Source organism: Artibeus jamaicensis, unplaced genomic scaffold, assembly GCF_021234435.1.
Source record: "Artibeus jamaicensis isolate MK-2021 breed Jamaican fruit bat unplaced genomic scaffold, CSHL_Jam_final scaffold_916, whole genome shotgun sequence".
NCBI classification, from domain to species: Eukaryota; Metazoa; Chordata; class Mammalia; order Chiroptera; family Phyllostomidae; genus Artibeus; species Artibeus jamaicensis.
This window is the reverse complement of record NW_026522059.1, coordinates 50,631,731-50,659,168: the sequence shown is the minus strand read 5'-3', so window position 1 is coordinate 50,659,168 and position 27,438 is coordinate 50,631,731. Positions and strand designations below refer to the sequence as shown.

Here is a 27,438-nt window from a genome sequence, read left to right as displayed (position 1 = left end):
AAAAAAAAGCTGTAGTTCTTTTATACAATGAAATACTACTCAGCCATAAAAAAAAGAAGAAAAATTTACCCTTTGTGACAGCATGGATAGACCTGGAGAACATTATGCTAAGTGAAATAACCCAGTCAGAGAGAGACAAATACAATATGATTCCACTCACATGTGGAATGTAATCAACAGACTGAACTAACAAACAAAATAGAGAAAGGCTCAAAGAGAGCAGACTGACAGCTCTATCACAGGTTTAGGGTATGGAGGGTAAGAGCAAAAGAAAAGGGACTCATGGACTTGGACAACGGTGTGGTGGGGGAGGGTATTGTGGAGATGGAAGAGGACATAAGGAGGATATGTAATGGGAAAATACCATAAAAATAGATTATTAAAAAAAGAAAAAGGTAAGAAAAACAAAGAAACACCATACAATATAAAGCTTTTTTTAAAAAACTAAATCATCAACAAATGAAAAGACAAATCACTGAATGAGAGATCAAATTCACAGATAGATATAATGAGGTTAATATCCAATATTTATAAAGAACTTATAAACACAACACAAAAAAAAACCACCACAAAAACCTAATCATCAAAACAAACAAATGAGCAAAATATAACCAGAGATTTGGAAATAAAGAACAAACTGACAGTGACCAGGAGGGGGAATAAATTGGGAAAAGGGGAGAAGGAACAAGCAAAGGAACACAAGTAGAGGAATCATGGGCATGGACAATGAGGAGAATTGACTGTGTGAGTTGGGGGGATGGGGTAGGGGAGAGCAATGATGAAAAATGCAGGACAAAGGTACTGAGCAACAATAAAATTAAAAAAGAAAGAAAAGCAAAAAAAAAAAAAAGGCAAAGCCCCAAACAGACACTTCTCCAAAGAAGAACTACATATGGCCAACTGATATTTGAATAGATATGCACATCTTTAATCATTAGAGAAATGTGAATTAAAACCACAATGATACATCACCTTATACATGTCAGAATTAATAACATCAGTAATTATTAAATAACATGTGTTGGTGAGGATGTGGAGAAAAGGGAACACTCATGCACAGTTGGTGGGAATGCAATTGGTGAAGCCACTGTGGAAATCAGGATGGATTTACTTCAAAAAATTAGAAATGGAACTGCCTTATAACCCAATGATTCTACTTCTGGGACTATATACAAATAAACCTAGATTACTAATTCCAAAAACCATATTCATCCTTATGTTAATTACAGAGTTATATCCAAGAGACTAGATTTGGAAGCATCTATGTGTCTATCAGTAGATGAGTGGATAAGAAAAGCTGTGGTAGATTTACATAATGCAATATTACTCAGACATAAAAATAGAAGGAAATCTTATGTTTTTCAACAGCATGGATGGACATAGTATTATGTGAAATAAGTCAGAAGAAGATACGTGCTATGTAATATCACTTACATGTGGAACCTAATGAACAAAATAAACTAACCAACAAAATAGAAACAGACTCTAAGATGCAGAAGGGAAGAGGTTAGGGTTGAGTGAAACAGGTGAATGAATTAAGAAAAAAAAACATAGATTCAGGCAACAGTGTGGTGATTATAAGAGGGAAAGGTAGTAGAGGGAAGACTACAGGGGCAATACTGAAGACATAGTGATGATGGAAGGAGACTTGGCTTGGTGTGTTCATCTATAATATATAGATGATGTATTATAGAATGGTATACCAGTGTCATTCCAATCAATTTAATAAACAAATAAATAAATATAAAATAAGAAAGTAATGGAAGGAGCTATAGGCAATATGTAAATAAGAGAGGGAGAGAGGCTGTATTCCTATAATACTTTATTTATGGATGCTGAAATTTGAATTTCATAAATTTTCATGGGTAACAAAAATTTTTTTTTATTTTTTAAATCATTTAAATATGTAAAAAACATGGTTAGTTTGTGAGCTGTATGGAAAGATGGATTTTGGTTATAGTAGAAAATTTCTGATCTAGGAATTAATGCTTGCCTAATCAAAATCTCTGAACTTTTGAGAATTTTTCAGGTCTTATAAGATATGTATATATGAGTTTCTAACATGTTTTTGCTTCAACATATGAAATGTGTTAGACTACATTTTTTCACTTAGTATGATAATCATTATACCATTTTTTCAATTATACATTTTAAATATTTTTTTTCTAACTGTAACAAAACAGAAATAAGCTCATTCACTGTGAAAACTTATTTCATCTTGGTATTTTCACATCTTTTTTTAACCTTTTTGTTTGAACCTAGTGAACATAATTTCATTTTAAAATTGATATTTTAATAATAATAAACACTTAATTTTGATCAAAACCATAATAAAAATAAAACAAAAAATGTACAGCCAAAATAATACAAAACTAATAAATATCACAATGAAAAACATTACAATAAAAAAGAGCAACAGAAGTCAAAGAAGTAAAAATTTGGCTCTTAAAAAAAATAAAAAAATATTAATAAGACATTACCTAAATGATAAAATAAAAAATAAAAAAGACAGATGCTATAATCAGGAAAGCAAGAGGGTACAGGAGAGATATATAAGATAATATTGTGAATAAATTTATGTTAAACAGATCAGTAAAATGAATGTATGGATTTCTAAACAAACATAAACTACCAAATATTACTCTAAAAGAAATAATCTTAATAGCCCTATACTTTCAAAAGAATATAAATTTTGGTTGGAAACCTACAAATAAATCAAACTTCAGGTCTATATAGTTTTACTGGGAGAATTTTACCAAATACTTAACAAGTAAATAATAACAATGCAATACAAACTCCACCAGAAAATTCAAGAAATGTGACAATTTCCCAATTCATTATATTAAGCTACTATTTACTGCACTGCTAGATGTTATAAATATCTAAATAAGTTGAACAACACTTTCCCAAATACCTCTCAGTTGAAAAATTAAGTTTAAAACTATATCAAATAAAATGCAGTATATCAAATCTGATTTCATATGAAGGTATTAGAAGGAGATGAAAGAATTAAAAACATTAAAAGAAAACTACAAATCAGTACCTCAGAAACATAGATGTAAAATTCTTAAGAATATATTAGAAAATCAAATTCAATAATACATAACATGTTTAAGCCGTTTTGAACAAGTATTGTATATACCCAAAATGCAAATGTGGCTTAACATTTTAAAATATATAAATATAATAAACCATATTAATATAATAAAAGGCAAAAATACAGTATCATATCAGTTGCCACAGAAGACATTTTAAAAATTCTAATATTCATTTCTAATTAAAAAAAAAAGAAACTCTGAAAATTTTGGAATTCCAGCCAAGATGGAGGTGTGGGTAGACAATGTACCTCCTCACACAACTAAGAGAAAAACAACACATTTAAAAAGCAAAAAAAAAAAATTAGAACTGGCAGAAAATCAAACTGTATGGAAGTTCAACAACCAAGGAGTTAAGACGTAGTTGTCCAGACTAGTAGGAGGTGCAGAGACAGGCAGCCAGGTACAGCAAGGCAGTGGCTGGAGGACCTGGGGGGTCAAGGTGGCAGCTGGCAGACATGGCCAGGAGGCAGCTTGGACTGTACAATCCCACATTCAGATGCAGATAAACCAGGAGGAACAACTGGGGAGCAAGACATACCACCCAACCCAGGGCTCCAATGCAAGGAAATAAAGCCTCAGTGCCTCTCAGTGAAAATACCTGTGGGGATTGAGGCAGCAGCAGGAGAAACTCCCAGCCTCACAGGAGAGTTTGCTGGAGAAACCCACAGGGTTCTAGAATGTACACAAGCCAAACCACCTAGGGAATCAGAACCAGAAGGGCCCAGTTTGCTTTTGGGTGGTGGGGGAAGTGACTAAAATTTGGCAGAGAGCAGATCAAGTGCCATTACTTCCTCTCAACCCCTTCCCCAGATACAGCATCACAACCCAGCAACATGGATTGCCCCATTCTGGTGAACACTTAAGGCTCTGCCCCTTACTACTAACAAGTACACAGAGATGAAAAAAGAATGGCCCAAATGAAAGAACAGATCAAAGCTCCAGAAAAAATACAACTAAGTGAAAAAGAGATGCTCAACCTATGAGATGCACAGTTCAAAACACTGGTTATCAGGATGCTTACAGAATTGGCTGAGTATGGTCACAAAATAGAGGAAAAGTGAAGGCTATGCTAAGTGAAATAAAGGAAAATGTACAGGGAACCAACAGTGACAGGAAGGAAACTGGGACTCAAATCAAGGGTTTGGACCAGAAGGAAGAAAGAAACATTCAACCAGAACAGAGTGAAGAGACAAAAGTTCAAAAAATGAGGAGAAGCTTAGGACATCTTTAAACATTCCAACATCTGAATCATTGGGATGCCAGAAGGAGAAGAGGAAGAGCAAAGAATTGAAAACTTATTTGAAAATATAATAAAGAACTTCCCCAGTTCAGCAAAGGAAATAGACTTCCAGGAAGTGCAGGAAGCTCAGAGAGTTCCAAAGAAGGTGGACCTGAGGAGGAACACACCAAGGCATATCATAAATACATTACTCAATATTAAAGATAAGGAGGAAACCTTAAGGAGAAAAAGAGACAGTTACCTACAAAGGAGTTCCCATTAGACTATCAGCTGGTTTCTCAAAGGAACCAGGCAGGCAAGACGGGGCTGGAAAGAAGTATTCAAAGTTATGAAAGGCAAAGACCCACATCCAAGACTACTTTATCCAGCAAAGCTATCATTTAGAATGGAAGGGCACATAAAGTGCTTCCCAGAGAAAGTCAAGTTAAAGGAGTTCATAATCACCAAGCCCTTATTATATGAAATGTTAAAAGGACTTATCTAAGAAAAAAAGAAAGAAATTATGAACAGTAAAATGACAACAAACTCACAGCTATTAACAACCAAACCTAGAAAAAATAAGCAAACAACTAGAACAGGAACAGAATCATAAAAATGGACATCACATGGTAGGTTATCAGTGGGGGAGAGGGAGGAGGAGAGATGGGGGGAAAGGTACAGAGAATAAGTAGCATAGATGGTGGGGAGAAAATAGACAGGGTGAGGTTAAGAACAGTATAGAAAATGGAGAAGCCAAACAACTTATGTATACAACCCATGGACATGAACTAAAGAGGGGGAATGCAGGTAGGAGGGGGCATGCAGGTCAAAGAGGAATAAAGGGGAGAAAATGGGAAAACTGTAATAACATAATCAATAAAATATATTTAGAAAAAAGAAAACTCTCAACGAACTAGTAATAGGGATTTCTTACATGATAAAGGGCATTTTTGAAAAATATACAGTTAATATCATACTTTATATTTAAATATTAAATGCTTTCCAGGTAAAATCAGTAACAAAGTGTGAATTTCCACTCTCAATAATTATATTCTACATTGTATTGGAAGATCTCACAGAACCATAGCCAATTAAAAACAAAAATAAAGTATATTTATATTAAAAATGATTAAAAATATATTTTCTACAGACAACATGATAATCTATGGCTCCTAGAAATTAGAAATTATTTTGCAAGGTTACCGAATACCAATCATTACACATACACACACACACACACACACACACACACACACACACACATACACACACATATATATATATAATTTTTAAAATATTTTATTTCTTTATTTTTAGAGAAGGGGATGGGAAAGAGAAAGAGAGGGAGAGAAACATCAATGTGTGGTTGCTTCTCATGTGGCCCCTACTGGGGACCTGGCCTGCAACCTAGGCATGTGCCCTGACTGGGAATTGAACTTTGGTTTGCAGCTCATGCTCAATTCACTAAGCTATATCAAATATATATATATATATATATATATATGTGTGTGTGTGTGTGTGTGTGTGTACATATGTGTACATTTATATATCAACATACTAGCAAAAGAAACTTAGAAATTTAATTTCATAAATAATGCAGTTCTATACCATTAGAAATTATGAATAAATTGCATAAAATATACACAAGGTTTATCTATACACTAAAATCTACATACTGTGTTTGGGAGAAATTAAGACCTACAAACATGAAAGGATATGCCTTGTGAATGAATCTTAAGACTAAATAATGGTAATATGTCAACTTTACCCAAATTTTGTTACTGATTCAACAAAATTCCAATAAAAATCCAAATATCCTTTAAAAATACACACATTGGACATTTCATTTTGTTTATGTAAAAAGAGTAAGAGCCTAGAGTAGCCAAAATAATTTTGGATAAGTATTACATAATTAGGAGACTTGCACTACTGATTTTCTGACATTATAAGGCTGTAATAATACAGCCAGTGTGTTATCAGTGTCAAAATATATAAATTTAACCAATTCGACAGAACGGAATCAATCCAAGAAATTGTCCAGATCAATCCAAGAGCATTGTCAAATTTATTTTTTGATAAAAACATGAAACAATTCAGTGTATAAAAAACAGTACATTCAAAAATGATACTGGAACAATGAAATATTTATTTTAAAATATTTTTCATTGATACATCACTTTTAAAACAATACTCCAGATTTTTGGTCAAGATGGTGGTATAGGAAAATGTGGTACTCTAATTCTCCCACAACCACATCAAAATTACAAGTAAACTACAGAGCAACTATCATTCAGAATCACCTGAAAGTCCTACAATTGATCAGAAGTCCTACAATTAAGGATATAAAGAAATAGCTACTTCAATACAGTAGAAAGGGCAGAGATGTAGAAAAAGCTAGTCTTATACTCATGTGTGGCAAATAAAAATTGGAAGGTATATCTTGGCTGTGAAGGTCCTCCCTAAGGAGCAGAGTCTCAGATCCATATTAGAACCTGTAATCCAGGGTTCAAGTGCTGGGAAGAGAAGTTCCCATAACTTCTGACTGTAAAACCATCTAGGATTGAGGCTGAGTGAATTGGGGGGCTCTGGAGTCCCAAGTGTTCCTCCTGTTAAGGGGCCAGCACAAACTTACAATGTGGCCTGTTGGGCACATCCCAGCTGGCAGAAATAAGAGCCATCTGCAGATCACTTTGTAGCTGATGCTGGGTAGCCCCAGGCAGGGAACAGGAGGCAGCCAAACTTGGCCTGAACCTCCTGGGAGGCTCAGAGATTCTACATGTTTGGTGAACAACTTCAGATCACCTTGAAGCACCATCCAACCACTTTCACAAGCAACATATGCAAGGAGTGGAGTAATTGGGCACCGCCAGAGCTCTGCTGATGTTAGTCATCCTGCATGGAGTCAGCCCCTACACAGATGATCCTCAACAGAGGTTTCAGTCAGTTTTTGCAATAAATTTGCCAGGGGTTTAACCCCTTCCACTAAGGAAAAACAGCAATCAAGGCTCAACTACAACAGGCAGGTGTACACACCACACACAAGAGGTGCAGCTGGAGCACCCAGTTCTTACGCTTCAGGAGGCTGTGCTCCTGGAACCCATAAGACACCTACTATATAAGGCCACTTTCCTAAGCCCAGGAGACATAGAGGCTTTACCTAATACACAGAAACAAACACAAGGGTTGCCAAAATTAGGAAACAAATAAATATGTCACCAAAACAGAAAATAACTCCAGAAAAAGATTAAACAAAATGGAGATAAACAATCTACCAGATGCAGAGTTAAAAACACTAGTTATAAAGACACTCAATAAATGTAAGTAAAGAATAGATGAAGTTAGTAAAAACTTCAACGATGAAGATATAGAAAACATTAAACCAAAGATAGAAAAGATTACAAAAATGCAATCAGAAATGAACAATACACTAACTGAAAAGAAGAATACATTACAGGGACTCAACAAATAATCAGATCAGATATTTGGAACATAAGAAATCAGAAAACCCACAAACAGAACAGGAAAAAAAGTTTCCAAAAATAAAAATAGTACAAGGAACTTATGGGACAACTTCAAGCATACCAATATTTACATCATAAAGGTGCCAGAAGAAAAGAGAAAACAAGAACTTTGAAACTGCATGAAAATAATGGCAGAAGACATCCTTAACCTAGTAAAGGAGATAGACATACAAGTCCAGGCCATGTGGTGAGTCACAAATATAACAAACCCAAAGAGGACCAATCCAAGACACATCATAATTGAAATGCCAAAGGTTAAAGGCAAAGAGAGAAACTTAAATGCAGCAAGAGAAAAGCAGTTAATTACTTACAAGGGAACTCCCATAAGACTGTCAGCTGATTTCTCAATGGAATTTTTGCAGGCCAGAGGTGATAGGGAAGAACACTTAAAGAAATGAAAAGCAAGGACCTATGGCCAAGATATTCCACCCAGAAAAGCTATAACTTTGAATCATAAGACAGATAAAAAGTTTCCCAGACAAAAAAAAAAAGCTGAAGGAGTTCATCACCAGCAAACCTATGTATTAGCAAAAATGTTAATTTAAGGGTCTATTTTAAGAAGAATTTAAATGGGGGAAGGGGGAAGGAGGGGGGGGGGGGGGGGGGGAAAAAAAAAGGCATTTTTGGTAAAAAAAAAAAAAAAAAAAGAAAAGAAAAAAAAAAAGAAAAAGAAAAGAGAGAAAGGGTGGGGGCGGGGGGGGGGGGGAGGGAGGGGAGGGGGGGGGGGGGGGTTTGGAATGAAGGTAAGGGGGTGGGGAGGGGGGGGGTTTTAAAATTAAATATTTATTATAAAAAAAAAGTTCTGAAATGCATGTAATAAAGTCAGAATAAATACATATCTCTCAACAATAATGTTAAATGAAAATGAATTAAATGTTTCAGTCAAAAGACATAAGGAGGGCAAAAGGATAACAAAACAAGACCTTTAGATGTGGGGCCAAACAGAGATTCACTTCTGATCAAAAGACAAACACCATCTGAACATAAGCAGATGAAAAAAGATATTTCATGAAAATGAAAACAAACAAATGCTGGGATAGCAATACCTACAGTGAACAAAACAGACTTTAAAACAAAGGTTATATAACAAGAGATAAAGAAGGACCAAGAAATTTCACTTCTTGGTATTTATAAAAAGAAATATATTAAATCAAAACATACATACACACATACATGCATATGTTCACTGCAGTGTTATTTACAATAGTCAAGCTATGGAAGCAACCTAAGTTTCCATTAGTAGATGAATTGATAAAGAAGTGGCACCTACATACTGTACAGTGAAATATGATTCAGCCATAAAAAGAATGAAGTCTTGCCACCTGCAACATGAATGGACTTGGATAGTACTGTGCTGATAGTAAAGCTAGTCAGATAGATGAAGACAAATGGCGTATCATTTCACTTATATGTGGAATCTAACAAACAAAATAAACAATTAGAACACTCACAGACTCATAGATGCAGAGAGCATTTTGATGGTGGCCAGCTGCGAGGGCAGTTGGGAGGATGACTGAAAAAGTTGAAGGGATTAAGAAGTACAAATTGGTAATTACAGAAGAGTCAGGGGGATATAAGTACAGCATAGGGAAAATAGTAAATAATACTGTATATCTATTCATGGTGTCATCTGGGCACTAGGTTTTCAGGAATGATCACTTAGTAAGTTATATAATGTCTAACATTGGGCTATATATCTGAAACTAATATAATATTGTATGTTAATTATAATTTAAAATTCTTTGAAGGAAAATAAATAAATAAAACCATTTCAAATGGATCACAACCCTTTAACAGAAATTTGTAAAACAACCTAGCATAGAACATAGTTAAAGATGTGTTGTGGAATACACAAAGATATTTAAATTAAAATGCAAAAAGTATACTTTATTAAAACATGATAAATTAGGCTGGGACAACATATTTGAACAATCACTTCAGAATATAAAATACACATATTGAACATAATCACATAAAATGATGTTTAATGTAATTTAAATAATGACCCTACCAATAACTTTTTACACTGCTGGTATGAATGTCATATGATAAAACCCTTCAGAAAATAGTTTCGCATTTTCTTAAAGTGTAGAAAACACCTCCATATTAGCCAGCTACAGTATTTTGGACAAAAGAAGTAAAAGAATGCATCAGTACAAATATTCGTTCATATATTTATACTAGCTTTATCTTTAATGCACTAAAATTTAAAATAGAACAAACATACATTAATATGTGAATGGATGTACAAACGGTAGTGTTGTTATCAATGAAATACTACTCAGCAATAAAAAGTAATGAAGGACTGATGCATATAGCAACATGTAGAAAATGAAAAATCCTGGCTGGGATAGCTCAGTGGATCGAGCACGGGCCTGTGAAACAAAGTGTCACTGGTTCAATTCCCAGTCAGGGCACATGCCTGGGTTGCAGGCCAGATCCCCAGTAGGGGACACATGAGAGGCAACCACACATTAATGTTTCTCTCCCACTCTTTCTTCTTCCCATCTCCTCTTTCTAAAAATAAATAAATAATTAAAAAAACACTAAAAATTATCATTCTGTGTGAGAAGTTAGACAACAAAATCATAACACATTGGATGATTCCATTTATATAACATTCTGAAAAATGCAAACAATTCTGTAGTGCCAGAAAGCAGTCTGGGGATGGGGTCAGGGTGAGATGGAGGGGAATCAAGATTCTGCATCTCTCGTGGTGCACAGGTTATCTTCTCTCAGGATGAATTTTATACTTCTCAAGAGGAATGTGACAGAATCTAAATGCCATTAAAAGACCAAGAGGAGTAATTAATGTTAAGTCCTGAGGATATTAATATGTGAAAATTCCTTCATGAGGCAAGGGCTGCAGATGAAGTGGCTGCTTTTGCTAGCAAGGAAAGTTCATGGAAATTTGGGCTTTATCTTTTTAGCTTTGTCTGTACCTGCACAAATGTTCTCATCTAATTGCTCTGTATCCTCTCTCTTCCACATCCATGCCTTTACCATAATACAAAAGATGATATTCAGTATGTAATACTTCTACCTAATCATATGTCTACTATCATCTATCTATCTATCTATCTATCTATCTATCTAATCTATCATTATTCAATATATTAAGTTATTGATCTACAGTGTGTTGGTTATTTTGTGCATATATATAAAAAAGAGAAGTTTGTTTCATGTTGTAAGTTCTTCCCTCAGGATTTTGATGTTTTTGTTTAGTAAGTAAAACAAATGAGAATAATGACAGCTTTTGCGATAACAAAGCAATATACAAACACACACACATACAGAGCATCTCACCTTTTAATCAACTCTCTTCCAAAATTTCTAAATGTACTTTATTTTATTTTAATTGTAGTAACTAATATCTCTGCATGATTGGGTGTGGGCTCTTTTAGCTCAATTGTAGAATACATTTTTATAAATCTGTCTTTTACTTGCTACTCTGCTACTAATTTTGACAGGGATTTATAGTATAGTTGCTTTTACAATAGTTAAATGAAAATGTTACTTTTGGGGGGAAGATTCCCCTTTAAGTAATAAATACCAGCATATTTTATCATGAAGTATTATAAAACAAAGGGAGCAACAGGCTCATTAACTCCAGATTACATGACTCTATGATTTGTGGTTGACATTTATAGACAGCATTTTAAGTAGAATAAATAAAGATTTTTTTAAAAAAGTTTTCTTTCACTTGAAAAGAACCTGGGTTTTAAAGTCAAAAGTAAAGACCAGTTGCTAGTATTATTAATAGAATAATATGTTTAAAAAATCACACACACATACACACAGACACATCTTGAATAAAGCTGAAAATACATTAAAACAAATGGTCTCATATTAGATTATTAATTTTATACTAGTTGGTTTTTAATGACATTTGGATCACTACTATACAATCAATAGATCTGAAGAGATAGATTATACTTGAAATGCAATCTATTTCTTTTTTTCTGTTCCAATTCAATATTAATTGTATTTTTCCATTACCTTTCAGTCCCCTAATGAAACACCACACTGTTGTCCATGTCTGTGAGTCCTTTTTCTTTTTTACTTAAACCTTCCACCCCATAAACTCTCCCCCCACTAGCTATTATCCTGCTCTCCATTTATGACTCTGTCTTCATTTTCCTTGATAGTTCAGTTCGTTCATTATTCAAGTCTACTGAATTACTGGAGAGTAGGGTTTAGGAGTAGATCAAGTTAAAATGCTGCAAAGCACCCTCGCTGGTGTAGCTCAGTGGATTGAGTGCAAGCCTGTGAATCAAAAGGTTGCTGGTTCAAGTCCAATTGATGTATCTCCCACACATTGATGATTCTCTCTCTCTCTTTCTCCCTCCTTTCCCCTCTGTCTATAAATAAATAAATAAACAAGCAAATAAAATATTTAAAAATAAATAAGTAAAATGCTGCAAAGATTACAGTTCCTACAGATTCAGCTGTTTTTTTCCTCGAATATGTGCCCCCTGAGTTCAGCAAGATTTTGTGAATTTCCATAGTTATGAAAAGTTGATTTTGACCATTTTTGCTCTTTTTTTTGTTGTTTTTATAGAGAGGTAAATTTTGGAGGTACTTCTCTGTTTTCTTTGATGTTACTCCAAAAATGTATTTTTAAATTTTCCTGTAATTTCTTAGCTCACCCAACAAAATCAGAGACTGACTCCAGCATTCTATGAATTGGATGTAGCTATCTATAATAATGTGTCCAAGTTACTATAGCTAGACAAAAATGAATACTTCTCTAAGGAAATATCTGAAGTAACATTTTCCTTATTTCAAATAAGTATATTATATTTTTTAAACTGTTATAATTTAATTATATTATTTTCATAGTGTCCTATATAAAAGAAATCTATTACACTTTCAGGATGAATTAGTCTTCCAACATGCCCCCTTGCTAATTATAGAAGATATTGATTGTAAATGCCATTGTTGTGGGGAATATAAGGTATTCTTGAAGATGGAAAACATTTTGTTAGTAATGATTAAATAACAAAATGTAATAAGTTAACAACATATTTTGGTACACATTGTGACATGAAACACATATGTTTGTCTAAATAATTTCTAATTCATTGAGTGAATTATCAGAAACATGTTTCACATCAAGCGAGAGTCATTGCTTAATTTAACAAGACTACTTTCACCATTCCTCCTGCTTTCTAATAAGAGTATCAAGTGAAGGATAATTTTAGCATGTTCATTTTATAAATGAACATGATCGAAACTGTAATAGAGAAAGCAGATATATATGGCCCAGATGCATAGAGAAAATGAGAAAGTAACTCCTAACAAAGAGTGAATTAAGAGTTATGCTATTATAATTTCAAGTACAGACAATAATTAAGATTAAACTAAACCTCATTGGCCCTGGTTTCATGTAATTTCTCATTTATTTGATTCCCAGACAATATAATAAAATTTTTTAAAACTTATTGAAGTATAGTGACATAAGTCAAGCACACATAGTTATAGGGGAAAGTTTGGTAAGTTTTGACATATATATCTGCCTGTTAAACTATCACTACAATCAGTATAATGAACATATCCTTCAACATCTAAAATTCCCCACGCTTCTTTATAATTATTCCTTTTGCTACCCTTTCTTTTCCCCATGCACATGCTGATTTGCATTCTGATTTTATAATTTAGTTTGAATTTTCAAGAATCTTATAAAATAGAAGCATAGTAATTTTGAGATTGGATGACATTGAATAATAAAATTATATAGGTTTTAAGTGCACAATTCTATGACACATTATCTGGGTATTGATTGCTTTGTGTCCACCATCAAAAGTCAAATCTTCTTTTGTCACCATATATTTTACTCCCTATATTCTTTACTACTTCTAACCCTTTCTCTATACTGTATTTTCACCATACTATATTTTTTTATTACTAAGTAATACACCATTATGGAAATATGACTTGGTGTGTTTGCCATTCACCTATTGATGGAATTCGAGCTGTTTCTTATTTAGGGCTGTTAGCATAAAGGGCTGCTATGAATATGCATGAACAAATCTTTTTTATGGACATATGTTTTCATTTCCTAGAAGTATAATGGCTAGATTATATGGTATATGTACACTTGACTTTTTAAATAACTGCCAGACTGTCTTCCAAAATGATTGTGTCCTTTTACATCACCACCTGCTGTGCATAATAACTCAAATTCCTCCTCCTCAATACTTAGTATGGACAGTTATAATTAGTCACACGGTCCAGCATGACATTGCTATTTAATAAGCTTTCTTGGACAATCTTCCATATCAGTACCAAGATTTCATACCAGAAACAAGAGAGCCATTTCATCCTTTTTTTGTATGTTTTATTTTTATTGCATGTTCCACTACTATTTAGTCCCATTATCCTCTCGCCCCCACAATTACCACACTGTCGATGAGGCCTCTTTCTTTTTTGCATCTAAGCCCCCCCCTTTCCCACTCTTAGCTGTCATCCTGCTCTCTGTGAGTGTCTCTATTTTGCTTGTTACTTCAGTTTGTTCATTAGATTCCGTATGAGTGAAATCATATGGTATTTATCCTTCTCTGGCTTATTTTACTTAGAGTCATCTTATCCTTTTAATGTCTGCATAGTGCCCAACCGATTGGATATTTAGGTTGTTTCAGACTCTTTGTTTCTTTTCATCATGCTCAGGGGTTAGTTCAGTTCTTAAAAGTTTCATAGGAACTTGAGGCTATCATCTTTTCCTCAGTCTTTCTGCAGTATTTATTTTTTGGAGCTTCTCATTCTAAACTTTATGTCTTATGGTAGCTTTCATATGTTTTCCCCTTTTAAGTTTGCCACATTCTGATGATATTCTCAAATATATTATTTCTAGTTATGTTTTTTCTTTATCTTAATCTATTTTTAGTAGGTTAACTATTTTCATTTTAAATAAACACTTTTTTCTTTTTGAACTTCTATTTGGTTCTTTTGCAGATGCACATTTTTCACAACATGTCCACTTCTTGACATAATTTATATTCCTTTTTTGCTATCTATAAGAGGGTCATTTTTATTTTATTTTATTTTTACTGTATGTTTTCATTACCATTTAGCCTCCTTATAACACCTCCTTGCCACCCCATCTCTATTGTCCAAATTCATGAGTCCTTTTTCCTTAATCCTTCTCTCCCCACTCCCCACATAGCTGTCATCCTGCTCTCTCTGAGTCTCTATTTTGCTTATTAATTCCGTTTGTTCAATAGACTCTAAATATGAGTGGAATCATATGGTATTTGTCTTTATCTTGACTGTCTTATTTCACTTAGTATATACTTCTTTTATACAAAAAAAAAGTCTAAAGGGGAGGCGGGAGGAGTAACAGTGGAAGGAAGGGGAAGGGACTAGTTAAAGAGTATGTATGAATGACACATGGATATGAACAACAGAGAGGGGACTGGCTGTGGGAAAGAGAGGTGGCCTAGGTGAAGGGGGGCAAAAGGGAAAAAAAAGTGGGACCACCATAATAGAATAAATAATAATCTTAAAAATAAGAGAAAAAAGCCATAAAAAACAAAATAAGATAAAAACAGTTTTGTATTGTTCTTTAATCTTCACATTATGTTTTTTCTTACAATGGTTTATTTCCTCATATAGTTTATAATACTAGATCACAATCTCTTCTTTGGTGAATGTAGTTTTACTGAATGTCTCATATATTCTGGACTGTGGGAATACCCCTACAGAGCTAATCTGTGGTACTGCCACTCCCAGACAGAACTGAATTTCTTCAGTTCCAGAGTCCTTTTGTTTTTTGTTTTAATTTCTCTGGTTGTGATTTCCATAACCCATGCATTGCACAATTCAAAGTAAAATACCACAGTATGTTGAAGACTTCTGTTCCAATGCATCTTGGGTAACAACTTGTTTTTTTTTTTTTCATTTTTAAACCTAGAACTTTGAGGGGGCTTGATTTTCATTGTATAACACTTAATATTTTAAAATATGTCATAATATTTCATCATAAGCACACATATCCACATATATGTGATATAATATTCGGAGAATTTTACATGAAAAAATAAGTTAGGAAGAAATATGAGGTGAAAACAACAATGTGGTTTAGTCCAAGATAAGAGTTCGGTTTGAATGGTAACCAAGGTTTGAATACAAGGGATGAGAAATAAGATTACATGTATTTTTAGATTTTTACTCCTTAATGTGGCTCAGGTTTTATTGAGGAACAAATTCTGCTTTCCTAAGTCACTGGTATAACACTCTACAGGTTACGGATATATATGAATGTTGAACTCATTATGTTTCCTGATAATCTGTATATACTTGATGGAAAGTAGTAAGGGAAAAATCTGTTCACTCTTCCTTTCGTATATTAAAATGACAGGAAGAATTCATTTCAATTTAAAAATTATAAAATTCTAAGAAATTTCAAATTGAATTTCAGTGATAACATCACAAAGCCTAGTAAACAAAAGGCTATGAATACTGATGCTGACATGTTTATTATGTATTTGTGTTAAAATATTAAACATTTATTATCATTATTTATTTTATATGTAAATTGTTTTCAGATTTTTATTTACTTCAGTCAGCATTATTCAAACCTAAATAAATATAGAAGTGGCAAGGATTATTACAAGTCACTAAAATAAATACATAGGAAGTGTTAAATGTAGTTTTAATTATAAATAAAAATAGCTGTGGGTTTGCCAGGGCTGTGAAACATTTATAGTATTATAAATTATACTAATTATTAATCTTCACATGTTGAATTTAAAAGGTTAAGGAAGGGTGATAACACAGATATTAGAGTCATTCTTCAAAATTGTTTATTATTTATATTTTTGTTGACTCCCAAAATAAGTAGATCTGTGTTTTTATATAGCTAACAATAAAACAATCATGTCTACTGATGTATATTACACCCTTCCCTCACAAGCTGAAGCATCTTTCTATTTGAATGATTTCTATTAGCAAATGCTCCCTCGACCTTAGTCCTATGAAATTGCTAAACTGCTTTTTCTAAGATGTCACCTGTGTACCATCAGTGTTGGAATCACCTGGGATGGAATGGGAGCTACAAAGAGAATTTCCCTGGTCATCACACAGCTACTGAGACAGCAGCTCTGGCCTAGAAGTCTGGTCTTAGCATTTTCAACAAGGGCCTCCATTACAAACACAGCTTGCAACACAATGTGGCAAGACCCACATGTCTTTCAAACCTCTGCATCTATCCAGCACATCAAATCAGCTCAGGCGTGGTGATCTGAATTTAAGAAGCAGGGGACACCTAGGGCTGGACATACATAGTTCAGAAAATTGTAGACACAGTGAGTTCTTCAAAGCTGTTCTCATTAATATTTCAGTCACACACAGCTTGGAGGGCTAGTCCAGGTCGGTGGTGTAACTAGTGATATAATTTTTACAAGAGCATACATTTTGTATTCCAAAGAAAATATTAAAAACCTAACACATTAGTAACAATAATGGTATAGAGAGAACTTTACATGTATTGTCATTTAATCCTCAAGAATAAGAGTTGAAGATAGTTGTGCTTCTCCTGACATGTTGGGGAACTGAGACAAAGGTAAGAAAAGTAACCTTGTTTATATAAACTAATAAATTAGTTTAAAAAATTACCATTGAAATTGACCTCAGTTTTGTGTGCCATTTATAAGTGGATATCTAAGATATTTAAATAATGATCTTTGTTTGAAAATTGAGGCTGTTGTCAAGAGTAAGTTTACGCCTCTCAGTTGCAGTTCCACCATCACACAAACTTGATATACCAATAACACGAGTGAAAACACTGAGCTTTCATTTACTCTTTAAAATCAAATTAGTAATTTTAGTATGTTTAGACAAGTAACACAAAAGATAATTTTGACATAATGAAGTTGTAAGGAGAATCAGTTATTTTTTTCTATAATTATTTTATTCTACAATCAATCATTAGGCATGTAAGTCAAATAATTTGTTGCTTGATTGATCAGACATTGTTTTTATTCTATGTATTTTTACTCATTTGAAATACAGTCAGAGCATTTTTTAAATCTCTATTAACTTTTAGATCACTTATGTATGTTCTCCCAAAAGATAATACAGTAAAACTGTCATATAAATTTCTCTGTCATGCATTTATATTTAACATTGTATATAAATAATTTGTGTAAAAATAGTATTTACTTAGTTTATTTAAATAAAAGATTTTTAAAACTGCTTTTAATATGATTAGATGAACAGATATACCACAAAATATGAATGAAATCTAATAAGCTATGTATTTTCCTGAAGATAGCTAATGATAATACCAACTATTTTCATATACAAATTAAATTCAATTAAGATTATTCTTAATAATAAATAAAATGAAATAAATAAATAATTTGACTTTCTACGTATTTTTCCATCTTACCTGCTGGTTTACAGGGAAATTTCTGTTGATTTTTTTAATCTGCAATAATAAATAAATAAAAAAAGTAAGAACAATAAAGATAAAGTGACACAAAATTTCCCAAATATTATGAGAAACAATTTTGTCGGTAAACATATATTGACACAGTAAAATCACTGTATATAAGATAGCAATTATCAAAGAAAATAATTTTTACTACAAAAATTATTTCAAATTTTATATGTAAACTTTTCTAATGAATGTTATAATACCATTTCAGGAGAAGCAAGGAGATCATCTGTGCAGTAAGTCATATATAAATAGAAAAAGGAAGCTTTGTTGTTAATATAATTATCTACCAAGAACATAGAGAGTAACGTTCTACAGCTTATTCATTACTTAGAAATCATATTGTTTTCAATTTGCTTTAACATTCAAGAGAACACAGGAAATAGAATATTCAAACATTAAAGTGTATGAGTCAAAATATTTTCAGTAAGGGTCCCAAATGAAGTATAACACTTATTTTCAGACAATTTAATTAGTAACTTTTTATAAGAATTTAATATAAATTCTGAAAGAAAACATTTGTTTTGTTGTAAGTTATACTCTAAGTACTCTAAAAACAAATAAAATGAATATAAAATTTAGATAAATGTCCTTATGCTATGCAAAGTCATTGTTCAGAAATTTAAAAATTAAAATCAAATACATTTTTTTAATTGTTTTTCTAGAGAAACAAGCAATGCTAACTCTGTATGGCATAATCTTACATCAGCCTAGTGAAGCCTGTTTTTGTTTATAAATTGTTTTATTGAAATATTTTATTCTTTCCTTTTAAAATTTTAGTTTCCTTGTCTTACTGAATTTAATGAAGTAACAGAGAATTAATGGACATAGTGGTCAAAGTTGGAGAATCATCAAATGGCTCACCAATAAGGTCAGACTTACTGGTAAGATATTTCTCTTTTAAACATAAAAGAAAATAAAATTTGAGAAGATTTATATGATTTCAGTAAAGCTGTACACAAAAATATGCCTCTCTTACATTGTTATAATCACTTCAAAATAGTTTTTCTTTGATAAAAGATCAGCTAAGAAAATCTCTAAAACTACTGGTGCCATCAGGCAAAATGAAGGTAGTTTGGAAATGTAGACAGAAAGAGCAGAACCCTAAACATCTTTTACCAATCAATTAAAAAGCCTTTACTGAATACTATGTGGAATTATGCTTTTGCCAGATCATATTATTTATTTATTATACAAATTCAATTTTATAAATTTATGAAAACATTTTATGTGGACCCTTGTTTTTCAGTGTACACTGTCTAGCTTTACAGCTTTTCATTTCACACTGAAAAAAAAAGTTTTGAATAATCTATTTTGGAAAGCTGGAAATCAGCTACATAGATAAGCACTGCATTATAAAAAGTAGTGGTTGAAGGAAAATACCTACGAATCACAGAAATCTTGTTCTACTAACCACCCTCAAGAGTTTTTGTGGAATTGACATGCTTTCTCCTGTACTGTTTCAATTTAATTCCCCATTAGAGTATTCACTAGATGAGTAGTTTATTTATCTGTGTAAATATGTCATTTCATATTTTCTATAGTTGTTTTTATGATAGTTTTCCTAAGTATAACCTGACTCCATTCATAAATCAAATTAGTAACTTATGAATCTTACCACCTTTGTCCTTTCAATAAATTTATTGTATATTATTACTTCTATTATAAATAAAATATAGGTTATATTTCTCACCACTTCTCAAAATATCCAAAAATGTAGGGGTGACATAGATGAATAAAAATAAGAACATAAGGAAAGGTAAATGAAGAAAATATTAATGATGAGAAAGTTATAATGACATAGTATTTAGTTAAAACAATTAGAATAAACTCCTTTTTAAAATATTTTTAAATGCTTGTAAAACCATGCAATGAGCTTTAGAAATTAGTTCTAGGTAGTTTTCCTAACATACAACAAATACAAGAAAAATAAAACAAAACAATAATAGTATGCCAGTTACTGAAGAATTAACATTCTTCCAATTGTAAATATTTTAGAAAATCTAAATTTTAAATGAACTCTTTATAGAAAATATTAGAAGTCATTTAAAAAATTACCTGTGTAATAATAACAAATGCTATCAATAAAATAGCTTAGTAAGGAAAAAATATTAAAAATGTTAATGATGATATAAATTTATTCTTTAAAATAAATCTTTATGTCATATGAGGTAATGTTTAATTTATATGTAGAAAAATATTAAACTATAAATAATATTCAGGGTTAGGCAAAAACAGGTTTATAGTTGTGAATATATGAAACAGTTTATTTTTATATTATGTATTAAACATATTATTTTCCAAGTGTACAACCATAAACCTACTTTTCCTCACCCCTGTATTTTTTGTGATTGAATTTAATTATAGAACAAAATATTCAATATTGACTAATTTTGACAACAATGTTATTTCTAAGTAATGGAAATTCTAAATTATCTTCATTGCTTTTAAATTGCTCTTCAAATAAGAAAAATTAAAATTTGCCCAAAAGACATTTAATGTTTATCTTATTAGAAGCCAATGCTAATTTGATGTTATCAGAACCAATCATTTGTGTTATCAGAAGCTGAAAAATAAGCTATATTAAAGTCAGTGATTGAACTTGAAGGCTTGTGGAGATAAAAGGACATAACTTCTGTCCACATTACACCAATTGTTTATAGAACATGATTACTGAAGCTATCATCCTTAAAGCTGTTAAAAGAAACAGAATATAACTCAGACTGGGATTGCCTGACACATTCTACAAGAAGAGTACTGACATAAACTACTACAGAGTAAAATACATTCACATAAAGGAAATTCATGTTAAGACTTTTCGTCCAAAATGGAAAGATAAAACCATACATCATATGTTTTATCTCCACTTAATTTCTTGCAAGAAACTTCTCCTAAACCTCAGAAGCAGACATGGTCTTATTTCTAAGGCACCAGTTACAGTGTTTCATGTAGCAGACATGTAGAGATTTTCAATTCTACAGTTATGTCCCTGAGCCCATGTCTGCAAATATGAAACCCTCTTTCACAAGCATTGGTTCCAGGCTGCAGAGATTCAGGATAGTGCTTCTTCTCAGCACCCTGGGTCTTCTGTGGTTGATACAGACATGACCAGTGGGTGGATCCACTATTCATCAAAGGCAGCGGCTCATACAAAGTCACATCTGTCAACATGACAGAGTACTGCTCTATCTGAAGAGGGATCTCACCATTTTACAGCTATACAGCTGAAGGGGATTCCAGGTCACCAATGAGCTTTTTCTTCTTCCATATGAACACTAATGCCATTACCTTTTATCACCAAAATTTGGTAATAAACTTTGGCACTTAAGTTTTTTTTTTCTAGACTACATTTAAAATATAGCTTTGAGGGCCACAGTTGTTCAGTCTCCTTGTATAAAAGGGTCACCTGTTTTCTCCTGTGGGGCAAAAGTTAAATATGATGAAGAACCCCCCAAAATCAGAACATCTTCTGGGCCCCTTGTAGTATAGGCTTCTCCTGCTCTGTGAGTGTTGTTTTAGGAACTCATTTGTATCAGTATACCAGATGGTGTTGTTGTGAGAGGCTGCACTCAGCTTCAGTGCAATTTATTTTTAAGACTCAACACCTTTGCCCATTTGATTATGGATTTATGAACACACCTGCCCACACAATGCTGAGTTTTCAAAAATTTTTGACCCAAAATAGCATGACCCCTGAACTGCACCCTTCCTATTCACTCATTTTGCCCTTAGAGACTAGTTTTTTGTTTACCCAGATGAAAACAGGCCTGGAGGGGAAATGTTTTGCCAATGTGGAAGAGGTGAAACAAACAATAGAAGCACTAAAAGAAATCAAAATTAATAGTTCAAAAACTGCTTTAAGCAGTGAAAAATGTCTCAATAAGTGTATTGTATCAAATGGAGAATATTTGAAGGTAACTGAAGTTTAAACATGTAAGAATAAATACACAATTTTTATAAATAAATTCTGTTTTGGTTTAGGTTCCCCCTCATAGTTGCTCTTACCTAAAACCACAATGATACAGCCTTGGAGACTATGTAACTATATGGTATCTTTAGTTTATTATTTAATTTAATTTACGCCTTCTGAAGTTTTCATGCCTTTTATGTCAACTCTTAGAGGATAGATCCTGTCTCCTTGTTCTTTAGCAATTTATTTCTTCAGTGCCCAGAAAACCTTTCGTAACACATTTATACATAATAAATGTTCAAAAGTTGAAGAACATATCATATATAATGCCCTTAAATTAGATGATTTAATAAATATAAATATATCTGTTATAACAGAAACATTCCATGTTTCCCTACACTATGTATCAATTTTGAATTGTAAATTACCAAAACTTGAATATTTTTAATCTAGTGTTGATTCAAGCTGAGAATGTGGGATACATGAAAACACACTGACAGTATAAGAGGATATAATTTACATTGTGTAATTTTTCAGAAATTCCTAATAGAAAACAGAAATTATAGTTCACTCCATACTCATAAGAAATTATGAGAAGGAAAAAAAGAAGAGAAGGTAGGAAATATCCAAGGCAGAAGAGTTGCAAGTAAATTACATAGTTATCCTACCTTGAGGATAAGTATAGAATTAGAATATCTTGTGTTGCTTTAAAGACATTTCTTTCAAAGAGAAATATTTTATTTTTTCCATCTTTTTAAACATATTTTATTGATTATGCTAAAATAGTTGTCCCATTCCCAGCCTTTATTCCCTTCTACCCTGCACCGCCCCTCCCTCCCACACCCTCCCCTTAGTTCATGTTAATTGGTCATACATATAAGTTCTTTGTCTTCTCCATACTATTCTTAACCTTCCCATGTCTACTTTGTACCTACAATTTATGCTTCTTATTCCCTGTACCTTTTCCCCAAGCCATGCCATCCTCCCATGAAGATAACCCTCCAGGTGCTATCCATTTCTGTGATTCTCTTCCCGTTGTTTGCTTTTGTTTTTTTAGGTTGAGTTGTTGATATTTGTGAGGTTTTTGTCATTTTACTGTTTGTATTTTTGACCTTATACCACTTAGATAAGTCCTTTTTACATTTCATTTAATAAGGGCTTCATGATGATTAACTCTTTTAACTTGACCTTATCTGGGAAGCACTTTATCTGCCCTTCCATTCTAAATGAAAGCTTTGCTGGATAGAGTAATCTTGGTTGTAGGTCCTTGCCTTTCATGACTTGGAATACTTGTTTTTAACCCTTTGTTGCCTGCAAGGTTTGTTTTGGAGAAATCAGCTGATAGTCTTATGGGAACTCCTTTGTAGGTAACTGTCTCCTTTTCTGTTGCTGCTTTTAAGATTTTCTCCTTATTTTTAATCTTGAGTAATGTAATTATGGTGTGCCTTAGTGTGGTCCTCCTTGGGTCCAACTTCTCTGGGACTCTCTGAGCTTCCTGGACTTCCTGGAAGTCTATTTCTTTTGCCAGATTGGGAAAGGTCTCCTTCATTTTTTTTCAAATAAATGTTCGATTTCTTGCTCTTCCTCTTCCTTCTGTCGCCCCTATGATTTGGAGGTTGGAACATTTAAGTTGTCCTGGAGGTTCCTAAGCCTCTCCTCATTTTTTGAATTCTTGTTTCTTCATTCTGTTCTTGTTGAATGTTTCTTTCTTCCTTCTAGTCCAAACTGTTGATTTGAGTCCATTTCCTTCCCATTACTGTTGGTTCCCTATACATTACCTTTCTTTCACTTTGCATAACCTTCACTTTCCCCTCTATTTTGTGACCATACTCAAGCAATTATGTGAGTATCCTGATTACCGGTGTTTTGAACTGTACATCTGATAGATTAGCTATCTCTTCATCACTTAGTTATATTTTTTCTGGAGCTTTGATCTATTCTTTCATTTGGGCTTTTTTTTTTTTTTTTTTTTTTGGTCTTGGCATGCCTGTTATGTAGTAAGGGGTGAAGCATTAGGTATTTGCCAGGTCAGGGCAATCCAGATTGCTGCATTGTGGCTCTGTATGTGGGGAAGGGGACCAAGAGGGAACAATGCCACTTGCTGGGATCTGCCCTGGCTTTTGGTCACTTTCCCCACTACCCACATGCAAATTGGGCTCTTCTGGTGCTGATTCCAGGGTGGGTGCATTTATGTATGTTCTAGGACTCTGTGGGTCTCTCCAACAAACTTTCTTCTGAGGCTGGAAGTTTCTCCCACTGCAACCCGCACAGGTTTTTACAGTCAGAGGTTTTGAGGCTTTATTTTCCCACACCGGAACCCTGGGTTGTGTGGTCTGTCTTGCTGCCCACTTGTTCCTCCCCATTTATCCACATGCAAATGTGGGACCGTGCTCTCCACCAGCCACTGCCTTGCCATGAGTCCTCTCCACCCTGGCTGCCTGCCTCTGCCCCTTCTACCAGTCTGGGTGAATGTTTTTTTAACTCCTTGGTTGTTGGACCTCCAACAGTTTGATTTTCTGTCAGTTCTGGATGTTTTTTGTTTTTAAATTTGTTGTTGTCCTTCTTTTGGTTGTGCACGGATTCACAGTGTATCCTATGCCTCCATCTTAGCCAGAAGTATAGAAGTATTTTAAATTAATTTAAATTATAGAACTGTAAAATTTGATAAATCTTATGTAAACTCAGCAAAAAAAAAGTGTTCAAGAGTTTTCTTGCATTTAAAAGGATTTATAGATACTGTAATTCTCTAGAGACTTCTGGAAAAAAAGAAAAATTAAATCTATGGCACAAGAAGCAGTGTTGATTTATCTTTCTTCCATTAAGGAGTAAAGTATATTAAGAAGTAAAATATGTTATGAGTGTCTTTTTTCAGAAAGGATGACCATAGGAAAAAAAAACTGAAAAACTGAGACAAAGAATGATCTATTCTATGCAAGATGGCTTTGCATCTACAAGATTTTTTAATACCAAGTTATTTAAAAACATGACAGTTGGTTTAACAACTTCTATAAATCTTGAAAAATAATATTTATGTTTAGGATAGTGTGACCTATGCAAAGGAAACAAAATCTACATAATTATTATTTTTTATTTTATTTGAGAACATGTTTTATGTAAATATGATAATAAATTTAAATAATTCAACATTAAATAGTATTTTTTTCAATTGTGGTAAGGTAATGCCCAACTCAATGGGTCATTCTTAGAATTATATTTGAGGCCTGAAAAACTGTAGACATTTTAAGAATGAAAAGTCTATCTTCTACTAGTTCTCTCAGCACATAATTTTTATTTTCTGAATGATATAAAACTTATAATCAGAAGTTAAATAAATGATATTGTTTGTGTGGTATTTATTAAAATGTCATTCACTATAAATTATTTTGTAAATCAAAATTTTGCCATTCCATTTGCTTAAATACAATCCTTCAGATTTGCTCAAGAAAATAATATGTGATGTTCTAATTTCTGCCTTTCTAAAATTATACTGGGCAATTTCTTCCAAATAGAAAATCACAATACCTCAGGTAAATTAATTTTTTCAAATTATATCATAAATATATGCACACACAATTGAAACTTTACAGAATACTATGATTTTATGTTGTGGATAGTCTATGGAGATCTAGGAAATGTCCTCGTCAATTGTAGTCAAATGATCTGAGTATATCTTGAATAATTTTAAATAAAAAAATAGAAAATAGTTACCTGAATAAAATTTTCCTTAAAATAGATGAAAATATCAAAAATAAACAAAGAAGTCATTTTAAGCAACCATGGTATAAAAAAGAAAATAAAGTTAAGTTGAAGTTTCTTCAAAATTTCATAAACTTAGAGGGAGTAAAAGAATGATATAAAAATTAGTATTCTATTATAAATGGTCTTCCTCTAATTTTCCCTCCATATTATTTAGCATTATCTAATACTATTTAATTAATAAAGTTATTAATTTCTGTATTTCTATTCTTCCAGTAGAAATTAACTTTATGAGTTCACCTACTTCTGTTTCATTAAATACATCACCTCTTGCACATATAAGGTTCCCTAGTTCTCATTAGGTGCTCAAACAGTGTTTGTTAAACAAGAAAAGACAGAATCTCAGAACAAAAGTCAAAGTCTTGAATTTGAGTTCTAACTTAGCCTGGAAAACAAGGCACTTTTAAAGAAAAATAATCTAAATTTTTGGTTTAAATGATTATATTTATTTTGATGGCTTCCAAACCTAGAATTTATACCATATGTAAAAGAGTTGGAAGGAACATTAATTTATATTTAATAATTTAGTAAGCTCTTATCTCACAGGAAGAACTGTTTCTGGGTTGAATTATATATACATATATAATTCATATGCACATATATACAAACACATTATTTAAATAATATAGCATTACATTATCTAAAGAATGTGTTTCAGTCTGAAGGAAATAATCCAAAATTTCTCATGCCCACAAGGCTGGTGAAAAAATAACCAGGAGTGTGAGAAGACAAGAAGAAGCTTCCTGAGATGTATGCTGGAGACAGTGGGACCACACACAACAGCAACAGGTGCATCAAGAACGAAGGGGAACATTAAGACCGCATGGAAAGATCTCTACAGAAGAGTTTACAAGGACCAATACCAAAATAATGTATTACTTTTGTAAAAATAAGGGCGTGGGGAAAAAGAGGGGAACTACAATTTAGGTATTTACCCAAAAAGATTGAATTCAAATTTAGAAGTGGCTGAAATACTAAGAATCACCAAGATTGAGATTTCAATACAACAGAAATGGTAGAATGAATACAGTGAGATTTAAATAGATTTCTATTTTTAAAATTCTGTTTTTCAATGCTTTTATTTATTTATTTTAAGAAAGACAAGAAGGGAGGGAGAAAGAAGAGGAGTAAAACATCAGTGTGTGGTTGCCTCTCATGCATCTCCTAATGGGGACATGGTCTGAAATCCAGGCATGTGCCCTGACTGGGAATCGAACTAGCAGTGCTTTGGTTTGCAGGCCAGTGCTCAATCCACTGAGCTACACCAGCCAGGGTTGTTAAAAAATTCTTATGAAACCTGAGCACAGGACTTATCCAATGAATTATCAAATGTAGCATTCTCAGTGAAGTTTCCTATCATCTGCTTTTCCTGACTTTTGGCATTGACTTACATCCATTCAATTTTAGAAGGGATTTTTTAATATAGTGATCCAGTTTATCTTGTGTCAAAAATACATTGGCAGTAAAGGGACATTATTTCTATAATTATATATGTT

At 32.7% G+C, this 27,438-nt stretch overlaps 1 protein-coding gene across 1 annotated transcript in view; it reads right to left on the bottom strand.

The window, feature by feature from the left end:
- Positions 1-27,438, bottom strand: part of SNTG1 (syntrophin gamma 1) — a 364,140-nt gene that overhangs the window by 163,322 nt on the left and 173,380 nt on the right. Inside the window, exon 11 of the mRNA XM_053661064.1 lies at positions 18,229-18,267. Coding sequence (XP_053517039.1) covers positions 18,229-18,267 — 39 coding nt within the window. The remainder of the gene's footprint in view (positions 1-18,228; positions 18,268-27,438) is intronic.